This window comes from Magnolia sinica, chromosome 8, assembly GCF_029962835.1.
Source record: "Magnolia sinica isolate HGM2019 chromosome 8, MsV1, whole genome shotgun sequence".
Classification (NCBI taxonomy): Eukaryota; Viridiplantae; Streptophyta; class Magnoliopsida; order Magnoliales; family Magnoliaceae; genus Magnolia; species Magnolia sinica.
The window spans coordinates 5,121,301-5,132,679 of record NC_080580.1 but is presented as its reverse complement, the minus strand read 5'-3'; the positions used below and the strand labels follow the sequence as shown (position 1 = coordinate 5,132,679).

General features: G+C 41.7%; 1 protein-coding gene across 3 annotated transcripts; it reads left to right on the top strand.

Annotated features, from left to right (window-relative positions):
* Positions 1-3,389: 3,389 nt before the first annotated feature.
* On the top strand, positions 3,390-10,507 carry LOC131252683 (uncharacterized). 3 transcript variants are annotated; one of them, XM_058253360.1, is made up of 3 exons: positions 3,390-3,801; positions 6,602-9,454; positions 9,731-9,868. In XM_058253360.1, the coding sequence occupies exon 2, from the start codon at positions 6,805-6,807 to the stop codon at positions 9,424-9,426; it is 2,622 nt and encodes an 873-aa protein (XP_058109343.1). In that variant the 5' UTR covers positions 3,390-3,801; positions 6,602-6,804; the 3' UTR covers positions 9,427-9,454; positions 9,731-9,868. The 3 variants fall into 3 exon arrangements, with proteins under 3 accessions (XP_058109343.1, XP_058109342.1, XP_058109341.1); XM_058253359.1 differs by having other exon boundaries at positions 3,400-3,801; positions 6,626-9,399; positions 9,731-10,507; XM_058253358.1 differs by having other exon boundaries at positions 3,400-3,801; positions 6,602-9,399; positions 9,731-10,507.
* The last annotated feature ends 872 nt before the right edge of the window (positions 10,508-11,379 follow it).

The following is an 11,379-nucleotide window of genomic DNA, read 5'->3' as shown; positions in this document are numbered from 1 at the left end:
TGAAGAAACGCTTGGCCTCGTTGTTGGCTTAGACACAGCCCATACTGTCTAGGCCGCATTCAAGAATGAATATGTAGAAGATTCACAAGAACGTGAATTCACACTCAGATAACTTCGCAAAGAAGATGACAAAACTATTGGAGAACATATTCGTACCTTCAAGGGTTTATGTGATATTCTTGCAGCTATCGGGAAACCTGTCATAGACAAAGAAAAAGTTTTCTTCCTTCTCACTAGCCTTGGCCCTCAATATGAAACTTTCACCACTACCATGCTAAAGCCACCAAGGCCTTCATACTCTGAGTTGGTCTCACAACTCCAAAGTATTGATCAGCGATGCAGTTTGTTCTCTAATCATACAAATGTCCCAAACTCATTCACTCCTCAAATGACGTTTTATGGGCAACAACAACAGCGCTTCCAGCAATCCTCCTCAGGATATCATGGCAACAAATAAAAATTCATATCAACTAGGAGAGGATTTCAGGCACAACAACCAAAAGAACGAAACTATGCTTATTTTGCTAGCCCTACTTCGGGCTCTCAACAAAGACGTCCTCCATCACCTGGTGAACGTCGTATGACCCCTGCAAAACGAGATCTTTACCGTGAAGAAAAATGCCAGTACTGTGGCACGGTGGGACATATTAAAAAAATATGCTGGTGGGTGCCCAAAAAGCCAACTCAACATGATGACATACCACAAGCTCTTGCAGCTCTCACCTTGGACAACACCATCACTGAAACAGAGTGGATTTAGACACAGGAGCCTCTAACCACATGACAGTAAGCCAGATGCAGATTGGGCGGGCTGCCCCATCATAAGACGTTCCACCACTAGATACTGCACATTTCTTGGAGGAAATCTCATCTCCTGGTGTGCGAAGAAACAACATACCATCTCTTGATCCAGCACTGAAGCGGAATATCGAGCCATGGCCAACACTGCAATCGAACTCACGTGGATGGCATTTATTCTAAAAGATCTTCACATTCCACTTGCCTCTCCTCCGATCCTCTATTGCGACAACTTTAGTACTCTTCATATGACAATTAATCCGGAGTTTCATGCTCGTAGTAAACATATTGGGTTGGATTATCATTTTGTGCGCGAATGAGTTGCAATTGGACTTCTCATCACTCAACACATCTCTATTAATGATCAAGTAGCAGACCTCTTCACTAAACCAATGTCAAAGGCTACTCTCAGTTACTTTCGGACCAAACTCTGCCTCCAACCCCGACACAGTTTGAGGGAGAGTATTAGCACAACCTAGACCCAGCAGGATGGTTACTCCCATAAAAAAATCAAATCTGATCATATCTCATATTCAAATCAAATCAGATCAACTCAGGTCATCTTTGGTGGTGTTTGAAATCAATTAAGATGCAGAGAAATTTCATACAATCAGTCCCCCAGATTTCATGTAATCAGACAGGATTCAGATCAGTTAAGATGCAAAGAATATTGTCTCCAAATTTCATGCAATCAGTCCCCCAGATTTCATGCAATGAGACGGGATTCAGATCAGTCAAGATGCAGAGAATATTGCCTCCAGATTTCATGCACTCAGTCCCCCAAAATTCTTGCAATCAGTCAAGATTTAGATCAGTCAAAATGCAGAAAATATTGCCTTCAGATTTCATGCAATCAATCAAGATTCAGAGAAGATGTTTTTTTATGTTTAAATAAAATTCATCTGTATTAGTTTTGCATCATCACCGAGTGTTCATATTTTTTTTATTTTTTTTAATTTTTTGAATATAAGAAAGCATTTTTATTTTTTAACATCTCCATCGTTTTTCAATTTTTCTTCTCTAAAGAAGGTTTCAACCGTCAATGTCATTATCCTCTACTTTCCATGGTGTGGCCCGTTTGACATTTGGTTATGCTTTAATTGCGGGTTTATAGGTTAAAATAAGCTAACAAAACGTCATTATCCTCAAGAAGCTCTTAGCAGTAAGTGCGATTATCACCGCTTCTTACTTGCTGCTTTGGTCCGTTTGAGCCTTTTATCTGCCTAAGGGCATGTTTGGACAGGCCCATCCCACGGGATTAGATTGTAATAGAGTGGATGCGGGCCAAGGTTAATTCCGGGATTATGCCCGGCCATTCCCTTCCAATTTGTTCATCCAAACATGTCCCAGGCAAAAATCACAGGATTAGATGGGATTAGGAGGGATTTGGTGGATTTCAAGGTAATGATGGTGATGTCAGTGGATTGCTGGCAATCCCATGGGATTGCTCCAATCCAGGCAGAATTTCATTGTGCTTGTTTGGCACGCCCGGCCAATCCCAGGATTACTCCTTCCAATCCCTTCTAATACAATCTAATCCAATCCAGCTTGCCCGGCCAAACAGGCCCTTAACTGTATAAGGGCGCGTTTGGGCGTTGGGATTAGAAGGGAGTACGTGGGATGGGATTCAAAAAACATATTTATTACCCATGGCAGAGGTTGTTCCCTGTTGCCACGGGATAAGATTAGTGCGATGCTTTGTTAGTAATACGGTGGTACATTGAATGGATATACTCACCATCATTTGAAATTACTGAAAATAACACACGTGTTATATCTAAACCGTTCATATTGTAACATCATTTTATGACATGGGCCTAAAAATGAGGTAGATCCAAAACTTATGTAGCCCCGGAGAAGTTTTCAACGGTAAGTATTCAATCCCCTTTGCTTTCAATGGTGGGGTCTACTTGAGCTTTAAGTTTACCTGATTTTTTGGGCCATGCTCTAAAATAATCTCGAAAAAAGGGTGGACAATGTGGATAAAGCCCACACATCATGATAGGACGTACACAACTTGCTAACATTGAGTGAAATTGGCGCGGACCAAATGCAATTCCACCTAATCTGATTCCAAGCTTTTCCATTCTTCCCAAAAATGGAGCCTGGAATTGGCACAAGACGATGAATCCCATCCCACCTAATCCCACTGCCCAGACACGCCCTAAAAATGAATAAAACCCACTCGGGTGGTCCCTCGTCGCTTGATCATGTCGGCATCACGTGTCGTGTCGAGAATATTTCCTTAGGCATAGTACATCAACGGTGGGATGCAACGGACGTTATCCGGACCCACAAGCCGTGGGCCCCACTTGTAATAATTGAAAACCCGAGTACACTGTCCAAAGCCTTGGATCCAGGACTACATAGAAAAAAGAAAAAAGAAAAAAGCTTTTTTTACCAGCGCCCTCGCCCCTAGGCCGATGCTGCGGACCGTACCCAACCCAAACACCAGCAGCCGGTCAAAATGACGTCATAACCCATGTGGACCCCACCCCAGATGGCCCACCCTAGTGCTGAACACACCATCAAAAAAGCAACGTGTCCCCTCCATCGCCCCATCCCCCGTTGGGCCCCACAAAACGCTCCTGCTTCAAACCTGTCTCCCAACTTTCGATTCGACCCGCCCGCAAATGCGATCTACTCCCTTTCACTTTAAATCTAACCTTTTCTCAACCGTCCGATCAAAATAAAAGAAAAGAAAAAGAAAAAGATCGCCTGCTCTCATCTTCCAACCTCGTCTACCTCTGCAGACTGCAGTGAGAGCGAGTGAAAGAAGCAGAGCAACGAACATCCAACAGCTTCTCATCTACCTTCTCTTCCCTTTCGTTGGAGAAAACGCATCCGAATTTCGAGGCGGAAGCGATCTCATTTTCGCTGCAGACATCACTCCATTCCCAATTCCTTTCTTCTCTTCTACTTTTTCCACTCTCTCTTCTCTCCTTTTCCTCTCCGGAGAAGAAAACGCCATTTCCACTTCGTCACGAGAAAAATCCGCATACGGTATGTGTTTTTTTTTTTTTCCCTCTTTACTTCTTCTTTTTTTCGAGGAAAATAATTTCTCGCGTTTTCGGATTCCTGTTTTTTCCTTTTTGAATTTCGATTTTCCAGCAGAGAATTCACAGTTGCTTGGCTTTTAGAATGAAATTGATCAAAATACCCTTGTTGAATGATGATGAGATTGCTGTTATGGTTTTCGTAGAGAGTAAATTAGGCATTTCTTGAAATAGATGGATTCCTGTTTTTTGAATTTCTGTCTTTCAGCAAAGAATTCTCAATCGATCTGAGCTCGGGGTGTGGAATGAGTGCGAAATTATGAAAATTGACCGAAATACCCTTGTTAGAATGGCAATGAGATGATTGATATGGTTTTGGTGGGGAAGGGTAAATTAGGTATTCTTGAAATTGATGGATTTGGAATTGATTTGAGCTTGGCTTTTTTTTTTTTTTAATGATGAGATGACTGATGTGGTTTTGGTAGTGGAGGGTACATTAGGTATTTCTTGAAATAGATGAAGTTCTGTTTTTTAATTTCAATCTCCCAGTAAAGAATTCTCAGTCTATCTGAGATCGGGTTCTTGAATGAGTGCGTAATTATGAAATTGATTGAAATGCCCTTGAGGGAAGAGTGATGAGATTACTGATATGGTTTTGATACTGGAGGGTAAATTAGGTATGTCTTGAAATAGATGAAGTCCTGTTTTTGAATTTCAATCTCATCTCACAGCGAAGAATTCTCAGTATATATCTGAGCTTGGCTTCTCGAATAAGTGCGTACTTATGAAATTGACCAAAATGACCTTGTGGGAAGAGTGGTGAGATGACTGATATGGTTTTGATAGTGGAGGGTAAATTAGGAAATAGGTGATGGAATTTGTCTCCAAGTACGAGGATTTAAGGGGGTTGAGAATGGCAGCCTATCTTATCTTATCTCCAGCTTCTGAGAAATGTTTTTTTTTTTCTGGCTCTGTCCACCTCACCACCCTTCTTGTCTTGGCATTTGTTTCACTTGCCCTTTCGCCACTCAATTGCATTCGTAGATTTCTGATGGACCGCCAGTTGTGAATCGTCTTTTTGAATAAAAAAGGATGGGGCATGCCGTCGATGGATTGGACATTTCTTTGGCTACGTAATGAGATGAGATAAGTGCTAAACTGCTAATGCGAAGGCAGGTTGAAGTGGAGGATTGGGGCACATGTTTGTGTGATATCACCATTAGTTGGGTGTGACCAACGTTGTCAAAATCATTATCATGTTGAAAATCGTTTTAGGGATTGAATCATATCGTGGCAAATCGTATTGTAAATTGTAAGATTTTTTTCTTAAAAGAATATTAAAAAAAAAACATATGAAAACATATAAGTAAATCGAAAAAGATTAAATACTCATCAATCATCCATTTCCATCAACATGTATCCAAAAAGTAATATCTATCATAATATCATCAAGTGAGAATATATATATATATATATAATGATAGTAAAGGATTCTTGTCTTCTTTCTTTGTTTTCTTTCGTTGTCTTTCAAAAAAATTTTTCTTAAAAAACATACAAGAGTCCTCTAATAATTTTGTTCTTTTGTTCCTTTCTTTAGTGTAGAATCATGTTAGGAAAAATGGCATTCGATTCCATTGTGAATAAAAAGACTTCTTGATTCCTTTGTTTTGAGTTTTTGAATATCAAAATCTCCAAATCTCTTCTTTTCCCTCAAAAGGAAAAAAAAAATTAGGGTTATTTTTAATAGGAGAGTTTTATAAGCAAAGGGCTACAAAGAAAGAAGAAAAAATTGAAAAAAAAATGAAATTTTTTTTTTTAAGAAATAATTTTTGGGACCATTTACATGACATGAATAGTACGATTTTGATAACACTGGGTGTGACCCACTGCAAACCTGTTTGATAATTAGGCTGGTCTGCTCATCTCATGTGGACGACACGTATGAGAACGTATTAAGTTGTCCATTTTTATCATAAAAATGTGGCCCACCCAATGAACAGATTGGCCTGATATTTCGAACACGTATATTCTTGTGGCGCCCTACCTGTGGAATGGATGTCACACACTTGTTGCAAATCACCTCTTCCCTAGCAGAGGAGAGATGCTGACATTCTTTGTTCTTCGTTCCTTGGCAATCTAACGTAACCTAATCACTCTATTTATCTATAGATTTGTAGAAACCTAATTACAGATTTGTATAAACCTGTAGTGGATGAAGAATGTTACTACTGCAACTACTACTACTACTACTACTTGGAAAGTTGGAATACGTGTGCGTCATTGCTTTCTTCATTGGGCTCTGAAAAATTAATTTCTCTCATGTTCTCGTCTCATGTTTCTTTGTTGATTTCATTTTATTATTTTTTTTAAATCTATTTTTATGTGGATAGTCTCGGTTGTCTCTCTTTCTTGTGTCCACTACTCGCCATGGTTCAAAATATGGATGATACATATCATTTTTTTTCTTGGAAGACCAATACAGTCGATATATCAACTGATACAGCGAATGCATATTGGTTTTTTGAAAAACCGATATCTACAAGAGTTCTGATATGTTAAACTTGCTGCTAACCACCATGGTGCTTTCAATGATAGACATTTCAATGATGCTTGTTTATTCACTGCTTACATACATTAGAAGGTCAAAGAGTTCTACTTTATGTGGAATCCATCTTAGAAGTTAACATGCTACAGTTTCCTCAAAATGTTAGTTATAAGAAAGGAAGTTCTGTTTGTTTCCATGTGCGAGTTGCCATGTTTGATGTATATATGATTTGACTAATGCTTGCCAACAACTCCAAATTCAGGCGAATATCTTATTGCCCCGGCAGGAGAATCCACAGCAATGTGAATCATATCAGAATGTGAAGTTTGATGAGAAATGCATCTGTCAAGTGTCAAGGATGTGGCAGCAGACATGAAGTGGCTTGAGATGACTGCTTTTGTCATTGGCAAGCTGTGGCTGGAAAAGAACCTTGTTTGAGCTGTATCACAGTTGCTGCCTAATATCATGCCATCGAAGATACAGGCAAATGATGCTGAAAACTCAGGCAACATCAGAATGGGAAATTATGCTGAAGTTAAGACAAGCTCAAAGCATCAAACCTCAAAATCATTCAAGGAAAAGACTCTTTCTCCAAGAGCAAGTAGAAGCTTAAAGCTGCATGACAAGGACGGTGCCGCTTTGAGGCCTGTCGATCGGCCGTATATGGATCGATGTTCTGGAATTATAGAGAATATAGGTGAGCGGCATTCAGCTCTACTGAAATCTTCAGGGAATTGCCAAAAACAAAGTCTCGTGATGAAGACTATTGAAGATGAAGAGGTTGTCAAGTACATGTCGAATCTCCCAGGTTATCTTCAACGTTCGGAGAAAGCAGACAACATCCAGGAGAAGGCTTTGAACTTTGGTGTTCTTGACTGGGGGCGTCTTGAAAGATGGAAGTATGACCAAAAGCGAGTTTCTGGCAGAAGAAATGTGCATTCCACATCCAGTAGTGATACCTCATCACCGTTCTCGACTTTTGGATCGTCTACTCAATCGGGTCAAAGTGAGAGTGGCTCTAGCTCTCTCATTCAAAGGAAACAATCTCCTTCCCTGAGCAGCAACCATCTGAAATTGTCAGCGAAAGAAGGCCATTCTCGGGTATCAGATGGAAAGCGTACCAAACATGATGCAGCTATTCATGATTTGAAATCAGACCCAAAAACAGATGTGTCTGTTGGTAGGGATCTACCGGGGTTAAGGGCCGAAAAGGGTAACAGAAAAGAATCGGGTTCGAAGATTGTTACGTCGAATTTGAAGAGCTATGATACTTCTTCAGCTTGCACAAAAGGAAAAACAAAGACCCAACAAGGCGAATTCAAAAGGAGAGAGCAGTTCCAAGAAGTGGCCTTTCAAGTTCCTGATGAAGGCAATCCCAATGCCTACGGTTTCCTTCCAGTCGATTGGTCAGGGTTACCCCAGCATTCTGATGGTGCAGCCTCCCATGTTCAGGAGAGAAAACCTGAGAACAGCCTGAGGTTTGAGTCCACGGCATTCGATTATGAACAGCTGACAGAAGTAAATCGCATGAGCTTTTCAGAAGACTTCCATTTTCAGTTCGCTGGTCTGTCTCCGGGTGTTCCGCATTCGTGCCCATTCCCTTGTAGTTCTCAAGCCACCGAATGGTCAGACAGCAGATCAGGTAGTCCTTTTGACGTGCCAAGCACAAAAATTCCGTCAGACAGACGTCGCTCATTCACAGATTCAGGTGAAACACCTCCCTTTGGATATGGAACTAAAAATGTAGAAGAGAATGAGTCTACCACCAAGCCTGTGAATCTATCTGTAGTTATATCCTATGATGCATTGAGTTTAGAAGCAAAGGCATCCAAGGAAGCGGTAAGAGATCCATCACCCACTCGTCTTTCAAATGTGGGTTTGAGTAGGATGAACAGAAGTTTCAGTTCTAAAGAGGCTTTGACACGGCAAGTGAATTCTGCATCATCCGCTGCTAAATCTGGTTCAGCAAATTCAAGTAGAGAGAAAGGAAATGCTAGCAGCAGAGCCAAGTCTAGCCCATTGAGAAGGCTGCTTGATCCTCTATTGAAGCCCAAGGCATCGAACGGTGTTCATTTTGCTGGCCTGCTTTCAGTCCCACCTGCTCACCATGCACATGAAGCACCCACATCTACACATGGAGCCTGCAAGCCATCTAATGCAGGGTTGAATTCCTCAACTGGCCCACTCGCGAAGAGAAGCATAAATTTCTCAAATTGGGTGCCAGCTGATGCCCATGGCCCGCTTCAAGATGAGAAACGTTCACCATCAACCATGCATGCTCTCCTGCAACTTGCTTGTAAAAATGGGCTGCCTTTATTTACATTCACATTCAACGACAGCGACATTCTTGCAGCCACAAAGAAGAAGATATGCACTGGGAAGGATGATTTTGAATGGATTTACACGTTGTACTCTGTTCATGAAGTTAAGAAGAAAAGTGGCGGATGGATGGGCCAAGGAAGTAAGGATAAACGACATGGGTATGTCTCGAATGTTGTTGGTCAGATGAAGGTTTCAGACTCTCGATATCCAAAGTCAACCTCTGATGGTTCTGAGGATCATGTCAAGGTGAGAGAGTTCGTTTTATTAGGTGCCGAACTGAGAGAGGCAGCTCATGAGAATCTTGATTTTCTACCTAACAGCGAGCTTGTGGCCATTATCATCGAGGCCCCGAATGAGAGGGACAAAAGCTTTGATGGTGATGAAAGAAGTGATAATTCTAGAGATCAATCAGAGGTGGGGCTAGGCGATTTTTTGCCACAAGAGAGATACTCTTGCTACCAAGCTGAAAATCTACAGACGGGGGGAAAGTTAGAAAGTCAAAGACATTCTAGCATTGTGGTCATACTCCCAAATGGGGTTCACGGGCTGCCAGCTAAAGGAGAGCCATCACCTCTGATCAATCGATGGAAATCAGGCGGGTCATGCGACTGTGGAGGTTGGGATGTGGGCTGCACACTAACGATTCTCGGCGACCAGGATCGACGAAGGAAGAGCCTAAGCTCACCTGAAGCTTGTTACTTGTGTGATGATGCTGACCAAGTTGATCTTTTCATTCAGGTACTTCAGGCCAGTGAAGAATGCTAAGATCACATGTGCAAAATGGGGCCCACGCGTACAGCATTTGTACTCATAGCCTCATGGTGGATGAGCTGGACCCCAAAGTTGCACATGTGGATTAAAATCCTAACTACTCAAATGGAGGACATCTGGAGTAAACGCAAACCATTGGTTGAATTTTTCCAGTCGAATGGTTAGGATCACCCAAGCAGTGTGACTTTGGGCCATGGTCCATCTATGTGATGTGTCTTGCGTTTTCATGTTGTGCTGGCTCTAGGTGAGTGTGTTGCGTTAACACTATCAGTTGACACTTCTTTCCTTCTTGTTGCAGGGCGGAGCTCAGGAAAACAGGCATGTCTTCAGCTTAGCAGCTTTCAAGGAGGGGCTATACACGGTCGAATTCAACGCGTCGATCTCATTGTTACAAGCTTTCTCCATTTGCATCGCGATCATAGATGGTAGAAATCCCAACAATCCCACCCAAGTGCATAGCTTTCTGGATGAAAAGACTTCCCAAGAGCCCAGATCAGCAGAAGATAATAGAATAAAGAGAACACTGGTGGAAGCTCCAGCAAGTTATGTCCCATTCCCACCTCTATCTCCTGTTGGGAGGGTCTAGTTCTTTCGAGGCATATAGCAAGCTGTCTTATAGTGGGCCTGGTATGATCATCAGTCACTAATTGCCAAAGCAACAAGATCTAGCCATTCCTCGTTGAGGCCCCTGCAATGAATGTGCCTCAGCCCAAAATCAATCCAGTCCACCATCAGTTGGGTCCACTTCAACATAGAAGTGGATGATTACAAAACGTATGGCCAGTGGTCCACATTCAGAATGCATGTGCAGCCATGTAGTGGCTGGAGTGGCCTGATTTTTGGCCTAAGGCACATTGGCTGCAAAGCTTGTCCTGGCAAATGGCCCAAATCTCTCACATATGCCATGTAGGCACGAGTGAGGATCTCATGACAAGAGTACAGATGAGATGGCACCATTCTATTTTTGTATATGTAGAACATACAGTGATAGAATCAACCATGTATGGAGCAAATAAACTTTGTATCCAATAGTAGTATGTGATTAATGAAGTGGAAAGATCTACAGTTTCTTTTATGCCTCCTAACCAGCTGGCTGTTTTTAGCTAGTGAGCTCCAGGGGTGTAATGAATCAAGCAGCCATCAGGTGGGACCCACCTTCCACATGCCCAGGTCCGCACATCATATGGGCCACACGTGCGTTGAATGTATATAAGCCGTTCAAGTTTTCTGCACCAACTGGTTAGTGGGCCAATATGATTTTAGGGCTAGGGCATGTTCCAATTGGGCCTCACTTGATGAATGGTGCCGGGATATCATGTGCATGCTCTGAATCACCTCTACAACCTAGGTTGGTGGTAATCTGCTTAATGTTCTTCTGATCACTTTCAGAAATTTCATCACTCCAAATGCTTTGATTATTATCAGATCCCTATTATCAAAACTAGGGAAAGTGGCACGTGCAATGCACATACAAACAGGATTGGAGAGAAAAGGCACGAAAAGGGGGAGAGAGACAGTAGAAATTGTAGCAAAGACGTGGGCTATGTATGTAGAGGGAGGGAGGGAGGGAGGAAGGAGGGGATGAAGGGAGGGCACTCATAGTTTTAATTTTGGGCTGCCCATTTTCAAGTTTTCGTATGTTGGTGTTTAATTGTTTATTCAAGCTTTAGATCTGTCTTTGATTTTAAGCGGCCATGTGTGGTCTTCTTATTAATGAGCTTCATGCGGGCTAAACACGGGGTGAGAAGCTTGAGCAGTTATTCATGATTGAAAAACGAAAAAAACAAAAACTGAAAAACTTAAAAGATGCTAGTATTAATATTTAAAATTCAAATTGCATATATCAGATGACAGCCACAACTTTATTTAAAATCTCTTCATATATCCTTTAGATATTTAAAATTCAAAATTCAAAAGCTTCTTGTGTTATACCAAGGTTTGAAAACG